A 17,920-nucleotide genomic window follows, 5' to 3' on the forward strand; every position below is an offset into this window, starting at 1 on the left:
ATCACCTCACACTTTTCAGGGTTAAATTCCATCTGCCACTTATCTGCCCATTTGACCATTCCAGCTATATCTTCTTGTAGCCCAAGACACTCCGCCTCACTGTTAACCACCCGGCCAATCTTTGTCATCCGCAAACTTACTAATCCTACCCCCCACATAGTCATCAATGTCATTTATATAAATGATGAATAATAGGGGGCCCAACACAGATCCCTGTGGTACGCCACAGGACACTGGCTTCCAGTCACTGAAGCAATCATCTGTCACCACCCTCTGTCTTCTACAACTGAGACAATTTTGAATCCACTTTATCAAATTACCCGAGTGAATTTAACTAGATGCAATACTCAAATCAAGGTCAAATGCACTGTTTTATACAAAGCTATCATAACTTCCTAGATGTTGTGCTCTCTGTTCCTATTAATAAAGCCTAGGGTGCTGTATGCTTTATTAATCGTGCTCTCAACCTGTCCTGCCACCTTCAATGATTTATGCATGTATACACAGAGGTCCCTCTGCTTCTGCATAGAAACATGAGTAGATCATTCAGTCCATTGAGCGTGTCCGTCATTCAATACGTTCATGGCTGATCAAATACCTGAATGCCTTTTACACACTCTGTCCCCAAAGAGTTCTATCAATCTCTTCACCCCACCCCCCCATTTAGGCCTGCATATCTTCTTTGGCAGCTATTACTGAGCAGGATCTTAATAACATCATAGGTGCATACTGGCATCTTACTTAGGAGGATCCTAATAGAGTGAGGCATGCATTGGCCACATAAAATCAAGGGTCTTGTTAAAGTAGCCAGGCAGGAATGGCGCAGAAAATATTAAATTTTCACATATACATGGAATAAAATGTCTAATGTTTATTGCATTGAACTATGATATTGCAATCGCACACCACTATAATTGTAATTTCACATTGGCATGGGATTAATGTTGATTTGAAATTTTTCTTTACCATTTTCATTATCCAATGTTTCTGTTTGCTCTGTCCCCAGAAATGACTGGAGAGTAATTCTGTATCAGATTGGATAGTCTACTGAATTGGACTCTGCATTTTTAGAGGAGAAAATTCAATATTTGTGCCAAAAATGAGATTACAACCACTAACAAATGCACAAAAATCTTCGAAGAACAGGGTTTAATCAGAGCTAATCACAACAGTCAGGAAGTATCCAACGTGTTATGTCCAAAAACGAGATAGACAAAGTGAAAGAAAGAGAGAGATATCTTACCATGTTCGAGTTGGCTCTCATTAGCTGGTGTTAGAAAAAGAAGCAAAAGGCAAAAGCAAAAAAAAGACAGAAAATGAACAAACAGGGCAAAAAAAAGCACAGAGTTGTTTAAGCAAATTAAAATCCACAACTATAATATTACTAAATGACTAACAGAGCAAAAAAGAGAGCAGGTAATGGTTTGAATAAATTATATTTTCCTTGGACAAGTATAAAAATATCTGAGTAGCCATGCAATAGAATAAATTTTAAAACTGAAGTGTCAGTGAATGACCTCTGTAAAATATTAGAGATAAATTTCTACAATAAAAGCATCAGTAGATAAGAATTGTGAACCATTAGAGCTAGATAATTTATTCCTAGATATTTGAAGGGGAATACTAACCTGCCCATTGCTGGTCATGGTTGAATTGTCAAAAAGAAAGTAAGCACCAAAGAAAAATACCACAGCATCAAATACTCCCAGGAATGTCCAGTAAAGGAATAATTTCCAACACAACAAGGAATTTTTGGCAATGTCCCTGGTAGTTGAGAAGAAAAGCATTAAAATCATATTGTTTGCTCAGAAAATTCAGCTCAACTCAATATTTGTGTTAAATTCTTCCTTTTGATTTCAGCAGCCCCCTTCATTTTACAGAATTTGAATTTCTTGGTTTATCAGTGAAACTGGTAGAATCACAGAATCCCGACAGTGCAGAAGGAGGCCATTCGGCCAATTGAATCTGTACCGACCACAATCCCACCCAGGCCCTATTCCCATAAGCCTCATTGACTGCTAATCCCCCTGACACTAGGGTCAATTTAGCATGGCCAATCCATCTAACCTGCACATCTTTGGACTGTGGGAGGAAACTGGAGCACCCAGAGGAAACCCACACACACATGGGGAGAACGCGCAAACTCCACGCAGACAGTAACCCGAGGCCGGAAACGAACACAGGTCCAGACACTGTGAGGCAAAAGTGCTAACCACCGTGCCACCGTGCTGGTAAGGCGTCATTTATTCTTTTGAACAACTGAGTAGCTTGTTAAAGATATCAAAAGTCATTGGAATGCATGAGATAAATGATATATATAAATGATTTGGAGGAAAATATAACTGGTTTGATTAGTAAGTTTGCAAACGACACAAAGGTTGGTGGATTTGCAGATAGCGATGAAGACCATCAGAGGATACAGCAGGATATAGATCGGTTGGAGACTTGGGCAGAGAGATGGCAGATGGCGTTTATTCCAAACAAATGTGAAGTAATGCATTTTGGAAGGTCTAATAAAGATAGGAAATATACAGTAATTGGCAGAACCCTTAAGAGTATTGATAGGCAAAGGGATCTGGATGTACAGGTACACAGGTCACTGAAAGTGGCAACGCAGGTGGAGAAGGTTGTCAAGAAGGCACACGACATGCTTGCCTTCATCGGCCAGGGCACTGAGTTTAAAAATTGGCAAGTCATGTTGCAGCTCTATAGATTCTTAGTTAGGCCGCACTTGGAATATAATGTTCAATTCTGGCCACCACACTACCAGAAGCATGGGGAGGCTTTGGAGAGGGTACAGAAAAGATTTACAAGGATGTTGCCTGGTATGGAGGGCATTAGCTATGAGGAGAGGTTAAAGAAACTTGGTTTGTTCTCACTGGAACGACAGAGGTTGAGGGGCCACCTGATAGAAGTCTACAAGATTATGAGAGGCATGGACCGAGTGGGTAGTCAGGAGCTTTTTCCCAGGGTGGAAGAGTCAATTACTAGGGGGCATAGGTTTGAGGTGCGAGGGGCAAGGTTTAAAGGAGATGTACGAGGGTGGTGGGTGCCTGGAACTCGCTGCAGGAGGAGGTAGCGGAAGCAGATATGATAGTGACTTTTAAGGGGCGTCTGGACAAATACATGAATAGGATGGGAATAGAGGGATATGGTCCCCGGAAGGGTAGGGGGTTTTAGTTCAGTTGGGCAGCATGGTCGGTGTAGGCTTGGAGGGCCGAAGGGCCTGTTCCTGTGTTGTAATTTTCTTTGTTCTTTGAGACTGAATTGTCAGTCAGGTCAGGGTAAGAGGGAAGATTCCAGATGGGTGTTACAAAAATTGGGCCGCTTTCATGGTCATTGTTCTTCAGGTGCTAGCTTAAGAGTTATCAGATTTATTGAATTCCATTTCACAATTTGTCTCAGCAGGATCTTAACACAATCTCTAACTCCTAAGCTAGAATAATAGCCACTACTACACTGTAACATTTATTATGTGACTTAATGGTCTGGTTAAAATATACTGTAGTTTTTGAAAGCATAACAATCAGACCATTAGGTCAGGCCTAACTTCCCACAGTATTTCCAGCTCTCAAAATAAAAAATAATGAACAACATATTTTGTTACACAATTGTTTTACAATTCCTTGGCTCTGTTATATTTCATCTGGTGCATGTGGAAGGACAGAGTTGAAAGAATTCGGATGTATAAGCTTCCATTTAACATAAGTCTATTTTTAAAAAAATATTTGTGTTGTAGGTTTATTTTTGGGTGTCTGTTTTTAGCAATACAAATGCATCTTAACCAAATTAGAAGAAACCCAAATATTGTTTAGGGATACTTTCTACAGTCCATCAATTAGTATTAGTGAGATAGGAAGATCTAACCGTTGGGTATGATATCAGAACTTCCAAAGATTCCATTCAGGCCGCTTATCCTGCATTGATTGCTAACTCTTCAGTTGGAGTTATCTATTCCATTCCATTTTCCTGTCGTTCCTCTAAAATACTTATTAACTTTGAATTTAAATGATGTCTGCTTCGCCCCTTGTGATAAAACATTCCGTTCCAAAAACATTTCTTCTAAATTCCCCCTTCATTCTTCCAGTGTAAACCCTCAGTCTACGTTCACTTATTACCCATTGTCAGCCTACGGAAACTGAGTGCGACTCCAGAGTGTGGAAGTTTGGTAAGAAAAGGAAGTTCAGTGAGGAGGAGAGAGAAGTACCCCTTTGCTTTCTCTAACCTTTTCACTCAATTGGTTTCTGCTCTAGTATAGGGGAGAAAGTGAGATGTTGGTCAGTATCTGATGATATTCCAAAAAAGTGGTCAATGTCTATTTTCTGAAGGTTTAAAAGTAGTACTGGATTTTGAGATAAGATTAATAAATATCTAAAAGAAACTAAATAATTGAATTTAAAAGTAATTAAAGCTCTTAAGTACGCAGGATAGGTAACGTGTCAAGACTGCAGTATGTGGAGCTCATTTCTACCAGTGTTATCCAGGGAAAGCGTGCTTGCAGTACGTATCTGTGACTTGAGGAGCTTTAGTTTAGGGACATTGAGCTGCGGACATGTCAGGGAGGGTGAGAGTTACTTGGACAGTTTGTTTAGGAAGTGGTCACACCACTTAGGATAAGATTTTCTGGTTTCTAAAGTGGTCAGGGACAGGAGGTTGTGATTGCAGCTGAGGCAGGTAAGGGGACCCAGAGGGCAGAAGTGTCCACCATTACAATTGTTCAACAGATGTGAGATTCTTTCAGCTTGTTTGGGTGAGAGTGGTGTCTGCAGGGTGGATGAGCTTACTGACCATGGCACTATGGTACAGGATTCAAACGGGGGAAAGCATATAAGAATGTAATAGTAGTTGAGGACGGTATAGTGAGTGGGTTTGACATTGTTCTCTGTAGCAAGGAGTGAAAGCCCAGACGGCTGTGTTGCCTGCCTGATGCCAGAGCTCGGGACATCTGCTCAAGGCTGGAGAAGAACATGCATTGGGAGGAGTGGAATCCAGTTGTCATGGTCCATATCGATACAAATAACACAGGCAGGATAAGGAAGGAGATTCTGCATAGTCAGTATGAGGAGCTAGGCACCAAATTAAGAAGCAGAACCTCATTTGTAATCATTTCTGGATTAATATCTGAGCCACGTACAAATTGGTGTAGGACAAATAAAATTAAAGAAATGAATGTGTGGCTCAAAGACTGTTGTGGGAGAAGTGGGTTCCAGTTCATAGGGCACTGACAGCAGTACTGATAAAATTGGAATCTGTAACATTTAGGAAGGACAGGAAGTTAAGAGCAGGTGGAGGGTTGGCTCTGTTAATCAATGATGTTTTTGGCACATTAGAGGGGATGACCAAGTTCAAGAAACCAGAATGTAGAAGCAGTTTGGGTTGAGATGAGATATGATAAAGGCAAGAAGTCACTTGTGGGAATGGTATACAGGCTCCCTAATTGTAACTACACAGTAAGGCAGATATCAAAGAAGAAATAATATCACTATAAAAGAAGAGATGATGTCAGAAAGATACTGCAATAATCATGGGTATTCTGCATATCAATTTGAAAAATCAGATGGGCAAAGGTAGCGTAGAAGTGGAACACGCAAAATGTTTTCAGGATAGTTCTGTAGAACATATTCTGGTGCCAACCAAAGGGCAGGCTATACTAGACCTGATAATGTGTAATGAGTTGGATTAATAGATAACCTCAAAATGAAGGTACCCTGGGTAGCGGCGGTCATAACATGAATGAATTTTACATTCAGTTTAAGAGAAGGGTGCATCCAAGACTAGTATTCTAAACTTAAATGGGCAATTGTGGGAGTCTGAAAATGAGCTGACTAAAGTGAACTGAGAGCTCTAGAAAATTATAATTATTAGGGAAGTGGTATTGAGTAAATTATTGGGCCCATGGCTGATGCATCCTCATCTCCGGGTGGACTTCACCTCAAGGTCGTGAAGGAGTGGTTATTGAGATAGTTGATATATTGGTTTTATTATTCCAAAATTCCCTAGGTTAAGGCAAGGTTTCAATAGATAGAAGATAGCAAATGTAATTCCTTTATTCAAAAGTGGAGGGAGACAGAATAACTGTGCAACTGAACATTATTTCTTCCTGGCTCCAACTGCTGATCCTCCCCAGATCCGGGATATGTGCCCTTGCATTCAATTGGCTCAGCTTCCTGCCTTGATACTCCATGGGGTCCAGCTTGATCATGTGGCCCTTCGGCAATGCCCCTTAAAGGGGCCATGCTACCATAGTAATGTTCCATTAAAAGAACATTATAGCAATTACAATGTGCTCGATATGCTTATAGTCAGTAAGCTCACCTGTACAATGTTGGGTTTCTTTTCAGTACATCAATGCTAACATGCTGTTCTATAAGGCTGTACAACAGGATGGGAAGAGAGGTGAAGCTGATGTTGTACAATGTAAGGTATGCAGTATCATACAATGGCTGTAAAGGAAGAAATCCTTCATTAGTTTGCATGCTTCTCAAGTATTAATATAAAGCCAACCAGGATTTCAGACTCTGGGATACCCATCTCAGTTTATATCAATGCTGGAATTGTGAGAAGCAATGCAGCAGTCTTGTGGGGAAGGACCCAAGCTTTAACTCAGCAACTGTCCCAACAACACATCCACCCATAATTCTTTGTGTGAGTAACAGCAATCTGTTATAGGGCCACAAAAAGTTAACACATTGCTGTAAATTATCACTGATTTGTTACAAATCTTACACCAGCCCTGGAAAGTGCAATTCACACAATTTAAAACACATAAAGCCACTGAAGCACCTGTGCTCATTAGCAACAACTTCTTTCCTGATCAACACAGGCTCTAACTGTGTTTGTGTCCTGTGTGATCAGTTACATTCATAGCAATATTTTACTTCACCAGCAACAGGATGATGTGACGGTACAAAAGAGATTTATGAAGCAGAACACTAACCTGTTGAGAAAATCCACAAAAGAACTGATACAAAAACTGAGGGAATATGAAGCAAACATTCTGGAAAACAAGACAATTATGTGATTAATAAGTAAAATACTACAATGAAATAATTGCAAAATAACAGAATGTTTATAAAACAGAGGGAGCTATTCGGCCCATTGTGTCTGTGCTGAGTTAAAGGGGGCCCTCAACGTTCTTCAGATAATAATCCAATTCTCTCTTGAATTCAAAAAAAACAGAGAATGCTGGAACAACTCAGCAGGTCTGGCAGCATCTGTGGAGAGAGAAACAGAGTTAATGGGCCTGATTTTACCATTTTGATTCTAAGTGCTGAAACTGGGAGTGTTCAGATCCGACTTTTAGACCCGTTCTCAGCCCCCCTGCCATACACACTCTGCCTGAAAAAATATCAGCAATTCCGAATCGCGCTGCAGAAGCCTGTGGGTGGGGCTTATCACGCCCGAAACACTGCAGCTCCGACCGGAGCCTTCAACTGCGCATGCGCAGTAAAAAAAACGCTCCCCTGCCACATGGCTCCCGGGCCGGATAATGCCTCCTCCCTGGCCCCCACAGACATTGCCCCACCCGCACAACATAACTGTCCCCCTTATCCCCCCACTACCCAGACCGATCGCGGCCCTCTGCACCCCTTCCCCTCCATCGATGGCACGCAGGGTGGCAGCGGAACCCCCCGCCCATTCCCCTCCCCACCAGAGAGCCATCTGACCCGCCTCCCTCCTCCCCCTCTACCAGAGAGTGATCTGACCCGCCTCCCTCGCCCCCACCACCAGAGAGTCATCTGACTCACCTTCTTCTCCCCCACCAGAGAGCCATCTGACCCGCCTCCCCCCCCCCGCCCCACCAAAGAGCGATCTGACCCCCCACACCCCCTCCCCATCCCCACCACCAATCTGAGTCAGAGAGCTGCCGGAAGCTCTGAACTTACCTCCTCAGAAGCTGGAGCGCCCGAATCAGACCTTTGCGGACCATGTCTGTTTCATGCCGAATCTGGACGGGCGAGCACGGTGGTAAAGGGGGAAGTGCCAGTAAGTTTGGGCATCCAGCCTATTAACGCAATTTAAATGCATGCAAATGCATTTAAATTGTTGTTGCGCCCGTTTCTGGCGTGGTCCCAATCGTGGTCATTTTAGGCGCTTGGTAAAGGGGCAACAGGCACGGAGGCAGTCGCGATTGTGCTACTCGCATCATGCCCAACTTTACCAAGTTTTCACGCCCGAAAATGGGCGCAACTTGATGGTAAAATCAGGCCCAATGTCTCAAGTCTGAATGACCCTTCTTCAGATATAAAGGGATGGGAGAAATGTGATGGGTTTTATACTGTTTTAAGAGGGGGTGGAGCAGGTGGAGCAAAATAGAAGGCCAGAAATATGTGGGAACTCAGGGATTTGACAATGATGTCATAGCCACAAGTCGAAGAGAGTGTTGCTTCCTCATATTTCCAGTATCCGTAGGATTCTGCTTTCATTCCATCTCGAATTCCATGATTGAACCTGTCTCCACGACGCTTTGAGACAGTGCATTTCAGATCCTAACCATTCACTGCATGGAAAGGCGTTTCTTCATGTCACCATTGCTTCTTTGCCAATTACCTTAAATCTGTGCCCTCTTATTCTTGATACTTCCAACAATAGGAACAGCTTTTCCCCATCTACTTTGTTCAGGCCCCTCATGAATACCTTATGAAAATCTCTTCAATCTTCTCTCCTCCAAGGAGAACAGTACCAACATCTCAAAGCTTTTTACTTATCTGAAGTTCGTTATCTCAGGGATAATTTTCATGAATCTTTTTTGCATCCCCTCTAATATCTTCATATCCTTCCTAAAGTGTAGGACCCAGAACTAGATGCAATACTCCAGTTGAGGCCCAACCAGTGTTCTGTACTGGTTGAACTTAATTCCTTGTTTTGGTACTCTATACCTCTATTACTAAAAGCTTAGAATTCTGTATAATTTATTAACCACACTGCCACCTTCAGCGACTTATACACAAATACATCCAGGTATCCCTGCTACCCTTTTTAGAATTATACTCTTTATTTTGTATTGTAACTCCAAATACCTCCAACCAAAATGTATCACTTCACACTTGTCTGCATTAAATTTCATCTGCCACTTGCCAGCCTATTTCACCAATCTGTGTCCTTTCAAAGTTCTATACTATCCTCCAAACAATTCATAATATTTCTAAGTGTTGTAGCATCTGCAAATTTTGAAATTGTGCTCTGTGCACCAAGAAGTAGATCATTCATATATATCAGGAAGAACAGGGGTTCTTAACACTGACCCTTGGAGAACTCTCTGGAGCGGAGGAGGCTGAGGGGAGACTTAATAGAGGTTTATAAAAGAGGTATTAAAACCTTAATAGAGGTTTATAAAATGATGAAGGGGATAGATAGAGTGAACGTTCAAAGACTATTTCCTCGGGTGGATGGAGCTATTACAAGGGGGCATAACTATAGGGTTCGTGGTGGGAGATATAGGAAGGATATCAGAGGTAGGTTCTTCACGCAGAGAGTGGTTGGGGTGTGGAATGGACTGCCTGCAGCGATAGTGGAGTCAGACACTTTAGGAACGTTTAAGCGGTTATTGGATAGGCACATGGAGCACACCAGGATGATAGGGAGTGGGATAGCTTGATCTTGGTTTCAGATAAAGCTCAGCACAACATCGTGGGCCGAAGGGCCTGTTCTGTGCTGTACTGTTCTATGTTCTAACTCCAGCCTTTAAAACATCCATTAACCACTAATTTCTGTTTTGTTATCCTTGAAACATTAACTCTGTTCTCTCTCCACAGGTGCTGTCAGACTTGTTTAGATTTTCCAGCATTTTCTATTTTTGCTTCAGATTCCAGCATCCACAGAAATTTGCTTTTATTCTGTTTCCTGTCATTCAGTCAATTTCCTATTAATGTTGCGACTTTAATTTTTATTCCATGAGGTCTAATTTTGCTCACAAGTATATTGTGTGGAATTTTGTCAAATGCTTTCTGGAAGTCCATGTACACATCAACAGCATTACCCTCATCAACTTTCTGTTACCTGATCAAAATCTCCAGCAAGTTAGTTAAACACAATTTGCCCGTAATAAATCTGTGCTGCCATATCTTAATTTAATTGCAATTGTCCAAGTGAGTACAGGTCAAGTATCCTTTATCCAAAACCCTCCAGGACAATTTCATTTTGGATTTTGGATACCGCATAAAAACTGACATTACAATAACCAAATCCTAGGTTAGCTATAGTTTAAAGTAAATAAAATGGTTAGAAAAGTAAGATGTATCACTGAATAATAAATACAGGGTACCTGTAATAAGTTTCTTTTTGACACATCTCCCATAAAAGTTGCAAGATAGACAATGCAGACAAATAACTAGACTTCCCGCACTAAAGGGCGATGAGATTCAAAAAAGATGCATTTTTTGGATGTGTTCGGTTTTCGGATTTACAGATAGAGGCTAGTCAACCTGTATTAATTTTGTCCTGTATTATCATTTCACAAAGTTTCCCCATTATTGAAATTAAACTGACAGGCCTTACATATATATATTTTTCTATATATTGTATATAAGAAACTTAGGAACAGGAGTTCAGAGGGCTACGAAAATAGGGCTGTAGAATGGAACCAGCTTGGTAGCTCTTTTGGGAGCTGGTGCAGACATGATGGGCCAAATGGCCTCCTTATGCTCTGTACAATTCTATGATTCTAGTTGATCATTTAACCTCTTCTACCATTCAATAAGATCTGTGACCTCACTCCATATACAATCATTTACCTCCTATCCCTCAATTCATTTGGATAACAAAAATCAGTAAGTCAGATTTAAATTTTACAATCGATCTCGTATCAATGACTGCTTGTGGAACATTCACATTTCTACAACCCCATGTATGCAGAATGTTTCCTAATTTCACTAATGAAAGGTCTTGCTCTAAATTTCTGATAATACCCGATGCTCCTAGGCTCCCCAGCCAACAATAACAGTTTCTTTCTATCTACTCCATTAGTTCACCTTAAAACTGATCAAATCATTCCTTACCTTTTAAGTTCCAAGGCCAGGATTTTACGGCCCTGTTGTGCCGTGAGTCAGTCCGGTGGATGCAGTGAGCCATTTAAATCTCCATTTAGTTCAGTGGGACAGGGATATCCCATCATGTGGGAGGAGTTTTAAAATCCTGGCCCGAGGGATACAACTCTAGTTTGTGTGCTCTCTCCTCATAATTTAAGCCTTGAAGTCCAGTTATCATTGTGGTGAACTTGTGCTCACTCCCTCCAAGGTCAATATATCCGTCCTAAGGTGGGAACATAGTACTCCAGGTGTGATCTAACCAGGGTTTTGTATAGCTAAAGCATGGCTTCTACCCCCTTGTATTCTAATCCCCTAAAACCAGCAGTCCATCAGCTTATTTTCTATAGAACATAGAACATAGAAAATAGAACAGTACAGCACAGAACAGGCCCTTCGGCCCACGATGTTGTGCCGAGCTTTATCTGAAACCAAGATCAAGCTATCCCACTCCCTATCATCCTGGTGTGCTCCATGTGCCTATCCAATAACCGCTTAAATGTTCCTAAAGTGTCTGACTCCACTATCACTGCAGGCAGTCCATTCCACGCCCCAACCACTCTCTGCATAAAGAACCTGCCTCTGATATCCTTCCTGTATCTCCCACCACGAACCCTATAGTTATGCCCCCTTGTAATAGCTCCATCCACCCAAGGAAATAGTCTTTGAACGTTCACTCTATCTATCCCCTTCATCATTTTATAAATCTCTATTAAGTCTCCCCTCAGCCTCCTCCGCTCCAGAGAGAACAGCCCTAGCTCCCTCAACCTTTCCTCATAAGACCTGTTCTTATGAGGGCGGCACGGTAGCACAGTGGTTAGCACTGCTGCTTCACAGCTCCAGGGACCTGGGTTCAATTCCCGGCTTGGGTCACTGTCTGTGTGGAGTTTGCACATTCTCCTCGTGTCTGCGTGGGTTTCCTCCGGGTGCTCCGGTTTCCTCCCACAGTCCAAAGATGTGCGGGTTAGGTTGATTGGCTATGCTAAAATTGCCCCTTAGTGTCTTGAGATGCGTAGGTTAGAGGGATTAGCGGGTAAATATGTAGGGATATGGGGGTAGGGCCTGGGTGGGATTGTGGTCGGTGTAGACTCGATGGGCCGAATGGCCTCTTTCTACACTGTAGGGTTTCTATGATTCACCTACCCTCCAAACCAGGCAGCATCCTGGTAAATCTCCTCTGCACTCTTTCCAGCGCTTCCACATCCTTCTTATAGTGAGGTGACCAGAACTGCACACAATATTCCAAATGTGGTCTCACCAAGGTCCTGTACAGTTGCAGCATAACCCCACGGCTCTTAAACTCCAACCCCCTGTTAATAAAAGCTAACACACTATAGGCCTTCTTCACAGCTCTATCCACTTGAGTGGCAACCTTTAGAGATCTGTGGATATGAACCCCAAGATCTCTCTGTTCCTCCACAGTCTTCAGAACCCTACCTTTGACCCTGTAATCCACATTTAACTTAGTCCTACCAAAATGAATCACTTCACATTTATCAGGGTTGAACTCCATTTGCCATTTTTCAGCCCAGCTTTGCATCCTATCTATGTCTCTTTGCAGCCTACAACAGCCCTCCACCTCATCCACTACTCCACCAATCTTGGTGTCATCAGCAAATTTACTGATCCACCCTTCAGCCCCCTCCTCTAAGTCATTAATAAAAATCACAAAGAGCAGAGGACCAAGCACTGATCCCTGCGGCACTCCGCTAGCAACCTGCCTCCAATCTGAAAATTTTCCATCGACCACCACCCTCTGTCTTCGATCAGACAGCCAGGTACCTATCCAATCGGCCAACTTTCCCTCTATCCCACACCTCCTCACTTTCATCATAAGCCGACCATGGGGGACCTTATCAAACGCCTTACTAAAATCCATGTATATGACATCAACTGCCCTACCTTCATCAACACACTTAGTTACCTCCTCAAAAAATTCAATCAAATTTGTGAGGCACGACTTGCCCTTCACGAATCCGTGCTGACTATCCCAGATTAATCCGCATCTTTCTAAATGGTCGTAAATCCCATCTCTAAGGACCTTTTCCAGCAATTTACCAACCACCGAAGTAAGACTAACCGGTCTATAATTACCAGGGTCATTTCTATTCCCTTTCTTAAACAGAGGAACAACATTCGCCATTCTCCAGTCCTCTGGCACCATCCCCGTGGACAGTGAGGACCCAAAGATCAAAGCCAAAGGCTCTGCAATCTCATCCCTTGCCTCCCAAAGAATCCTAGGATACATTTCATCAGGCCCAGGGGACTTATCGACCTTCAGTTTATTCAAAACTGCCAGGACATCCTCCCTCCGAACATCTATTTCCTCCAGCCTATTAGCCTGTAACACCTTCTCTTCCTCAAAAACATGGCCCCTCTCCTTGGTGAACACTGAAGAAAAGTATTCATTCATCTATACCTGCCAATTATATTTTAATGGTCTATTTACCTGGGTCCCCAAGTCTCTTTGGACATTTACTGTTTCTACTTTTTTCGAAGTTAGAAAGTATCTTAAAAAGAAACTTAGATAGGATAGTTGTCAGTAAATAGGGTATCAAAACAAACCATCTTAGTACGTTTAGATGCATTTCCCTCATTTTCTGAAGACTGCAATGATCATTATCGTATGTACATGAAGCACAAACCCATATTTCTTATATTTCCCAGGCATTTCAAGTTATTTGATACAAGTCTGTTTCTAATATGCCTGGAAGGGTTGTCAGGGAAAAAATCGGACCTCTCAGGGACAAAAGTGGGGAATTATGCTGAGAGCCAAAGAAGTAGGGGAGATCCTAAATGAATACTTTGCATCGGTATTCACAAAGGAGAGGGATGTGTTGACTGGGAGTGTCTCAGAGGGGAGTGTTGACCCGTTAGAGAAAATCTCCATTACAAGGGAGGAAGTGTTAGGTTTTTTAGGGAATATAAAGACTGACAAATCCCCAGGGCCTGATGGAATCTATCCAAGGCTGCTCAGGGAGACGAGAGATGAAATCGCTGGGCCTCTGATGCAAATCTTTGTCTCGTCACTGGACACAGGTGAGGTCCCAGAGGATTGGAGGATAGCTAATGTGGTCCCATATTTAAGAAGGGTAGGAAGGATAACCCGGGAAATTATAGGCCGGTGAGCTTGACGTCCGTGGTCGGGAAGTTGGTGGAGAGGATTCTTAGAGATAGGATGTATGCGCATTTAGAAAGGAATAAACTCATTAACGATAGTCAGCATGGTTTTGTGAGAGGGAAGTCATGCCTCACTAACCTGGTGGAGTTTTTTGAAGAAGTGACTAGAATGGTTGATGAGGGAAGGGCCGTGGATGTCGTCTATATGGACTTTAGTAAAGCGTTTGACAAAGTCCCTCATGGTAGGTTGGTGCAAAAGGTTGGATCTCATGGGATAAATGGGGAGGTGGCTAGACGGGTGGAGAACTGGCTTGGTCACAGAAGACAGAGGGTGGTAGTGGAAGGGTCTTTTTCCGGTTGAATGCCTGTGACTAGTGGTGTTCCGCAGGGCTCTGTATTGGGACCTCTGCTGTTTGTGATTTATATAAGCGATCTGGAAGAAGGTGTAACTGGGCTGATCAGTAAGTTTGCGGGCGACACAAAATGGCTGCACTTGCAGATAGTGAGGAACATTGTCAGAGGCTACAGAAGGATATAGATAGGCTAGAAATTTGGGCAAAGAAATGGCAGATGGAGTTCAATCCAGATAAATGCAAAGTGATGCATTTTGGTAGAACTAACGTAGGGGGGAGCTATACGATAAATGGCACAACCATAAGTGGGCGGCACGGTAGCACAGTGGTTAGCACTGCTGCTTCACAGCTCTAGGGACCTGGGTTCAATTCCCGGGTTGGGTCACTGTCTGTGTGGAGTTTGCACATTCTCCTCGTGTCTGCGTGGGTTTCCTCCGGGTGCTCCAGTTTCCTCCCACAGTCCAAAGATGTGCGGGTTAGGTTGATTGGCCATGCTAAAAATTGCCCTTAGTGTCCTTAGATGCGTAGGTTAGAGGGATTAGTGGGTAAATCTGTAGGGATATGGGGGTAGGGCCTGGGTGGGATTGTGGTTGGTGCAGACTCGATGGGCCGAATGGCCTCCTTCTGTACTGTAGGGTTTCTATGATAAAGGGTGTAGATACGCAGAGGGACCTGGGTGTGCAAGTGCACAGGTGGAGAAGGTAGTGAATAAGACATATGGAATGCTTGCCTTTATAGGACGGGGCATAGAGTATAAAAGTTGGGGTCTGATGTTGCAGTTGTATAGAACGTTGGTTCAGCCGCATTTGGAATACTGCGTCCAGTTCTGGTCGCCACACTACCAGAAGGACGTGGAGGCTTTAGAGAGAGTGCAGAGGAGGTTTACCAGGATGTTGCCTGGTATGGAAGGGCTTAGTTATGAGGAGAGATTGGGTAACCTGGGGTTGTTCTCGCTGGAAAGACGGAGGATGAGGGGGGACCTAATAGAGGTGTATAAAATTATGAAAGGCATAGATAGGGTGAACGGTGGGAAGCTTTTTCCCAGATCGGTGGTGACGTTCACGAGGGGTCATAGGTTCAAGGTGAGGGGGGGGAGGTTTAACACGAATATCAGAAGGACGTATTTTACACAGAGGGTGGTGGGGGCCTGGAATGCGCTGCCGGGCAAGGTGGTGGAGGCGGGCACACTGGGAACGTTTAAGACTTATCTAGATAGCTACATGAACGGAGTGGGAATAGAGGGATACAAAAGGATGGTCTAGTTTGGACCAGGGAGCAGCGCGGGCTTGGAGGGCCGAAGGGCCTGTTCCTGTGCTGTATTGTTCTTTGTAAGCTGTGACCTAGTCACTCAGTAACAGCATTTCTAACGTGCTTCAATCTACTGAGACATCAATGAATGATAGAATTCGATAATAATGTTCCTAACAGAAAGCAGCAGGTTAGGTTTAGGACATGTCTCCTTTTCTTCGTGCTCTGTCTCTTTTCGTTCGGCTCATGTCCAACCCTTGTTGCCCCTTGTGGTGCCTTGGGGTTAGGGTTAGGGTTAAGAGGGTCTTTCTCCGGTTGGAATGCCACAGAGATCAGTTCTGGGACCACAGTTGTTCACAATATATATTAATGAAATGGAGAAAGGTAGAGAGTGTACTGTGGCCAAATTTGCGGATGATACAAAAGTGGGAGGGAAGGCAGGTTGTAAGGAGGATATTAATAGTTTACAGAGAGATATTACAAAAACGAAGAAAGGTACAGCACAGGAACAGGCCCTTCGGCCCTCCAAGTTTGTGCCGATCATGATGCCCTAACTAAACTAAAGAAAAACTCTGCCTTTACTCAGTCAGTATCCCTCTATTCCCTGCCTATCCCCCGCCTTGGGGCGGCACGGTAGCACAGTGGTTAGCACTGCTGCTTCACAGCTCCAGGGTCCTGGGTTCGATTCCCGGCTCAGGTCACTGTCTGTGTGGAGTTTGCACATTCTCCTCGTGTCTGCGTGGGTTTCCTCCGGGTGCTCCGGTTTCCTCCCACAGTCCAAAGATGTGTGGGTTAGGTTGATTGGCCAGGTTAAAAATTGCTCCTTAGAGTCCTGGGATGCGTAGGTTAGAGGGATTAGCGGGTAAAAAAAAAGGGATTAGCGGGTAGGGCCTGGGTGGGATTGTGGTCGGTGCAGACTCGATGGGCCGAATGGCCTCCTTCTGCGCTGTAGGGTTTCTATATTTCTATATTCTATATTCATGTACCCATTCAGGTGCCTCTTAAATGTTGCTAATGTGCCTGCTTCCATCATCTCCTCTGGCAGTGCGTTCCAGGCACCCACCACTCTCTGCATGAAAAACTTCCCCCGGACATCTCTCTAAAACTTTCCCTCTCTCACCTTGAACCTGTGCCCCCTTGTAATTGATGCTCCTACCCTGGGAAAAAGCCTCTGACTATCCACCATGTCTATGTCGCTCCACCCTGTCTATGCCTCTTATATTGATAGGTTAAGTGAGTGGGCAGAAAATTGGCAAATGGAATTTAACATGGGAAAGTGTGAAATTGTTCATTTTGGAAGAAAGAATGAGAAGGTGGCTTATTATTTAAATGCAGAGAAACTGCAGAAAGTTGCAGCACAAAGGGACTTACCCAGAAAGCTACTGTTCAGGTGCAAAAAGTAATAGGAAAGGCAAATGGAATGCTGGCTTTTATTTCAATGGGGCTGGAGTATAAAAGTAAAGAGGTGCTGCTGCAACTGTACAACTGTACCAGTTAGGCCACATTTAGAATATTGCATACCTTATTTTAAAAAAAGATTATCGTTGGCCGCAGTAGAGGAGGTTTACTAGGATAATCCCAAGAATGGCAGTACTGCCATATGAAGAAAACAAAGAAAAACTTCGAAACATAAAAAAATAGGAGTAGGCCATTCAGCCTTTCAAGCCTCCTCTGTCTTTCATTATGATCATAGCAGATCATCCAACTCAGTAACCTGTTCCTGCTTTTCCCCCATATCCTTTGATCCCTTTGGTCCAAGACTATATCTAACTCCTTCTTGAAAACTACAATGTTTGGCTTCATTTGTTTACTGTGGTAGAGAATTCCGCAGTCTCACAACTCCCTGGGTGAAGAAATTTCTCCTCATCTCAGTCCTAAATGGTTTACCCCATATCCTTAGACTGTGACCCCTCGTTCTGGACTCCCTCATCCTTCCTGCATCTACCCTAGCTAGTCCTGTTACAATTTTATAGATTTCTATGAGATTCCCCCCCTCATGCTTCCAAACTCCAGAGAATGATTGAACAAATTGGGTCTGTACTCCTTGGAGCTCAGGAGAATGAAATATGATATGATCGAAACACAGAGGATTCTTAGGGGGTTAGATGCGGTAAATGTTGGGAGGATGTTTTCATTCATGGCAGAGTTAGGACCAGAGTGCACAGTCACAGAATA

The 17,920-nt window shown here is 43.4% G+C and overlaps 1 protein-coding gene across 1 annotated transcript in view; it reads right to left on the reverse strand.

Moving 5' to 3' along the window:
- Nucleotides 1-17,920, reverse strand: part of atp11a (ATPase phospholipid transporting 11A) — a gene marked incomplete at its 3' end in the record, with an annotated part of 232,999 nt that overhangs the window by 28,398 nt on the left and 186,681 nt on the right. The window contains exons 23-26 of the mRNA XM_078222717.1: nt 6,938-6,997; nt 6,316-6,443; nt 1,629-1,764; nt 1,244-1,267 (exon numbers count right to left, since the gene is read on the reverse strand). Of these exons, the coding sequence (XP_078078843.1) occupies nt 1,244-1,267; nt 1,629-1,764; nt 6,316-6,443; nt 6,938-6,997 (348 nt within the window). The remainder of the gene's footprint in view (nt 1-1,243; nt 1,268-1,628; nt 1,765-6,315; nt 6,444-6,937; nt 6,998-17,920) is intronic.

Source organism: Mustelus asterias, chromosome 10 (assembly GCF_964213995.1).
Source record: "Mustelus asterias chromosome 10, sMusAst1.hap1.1, whole genome shotgun sequence".
Lineage (NCBI taxonomy): Eukaryota > Metazoa > Chordata > Chondrichthyes > Carcharhiniformes > Triakidae > Mustelus > Mustelus asterias.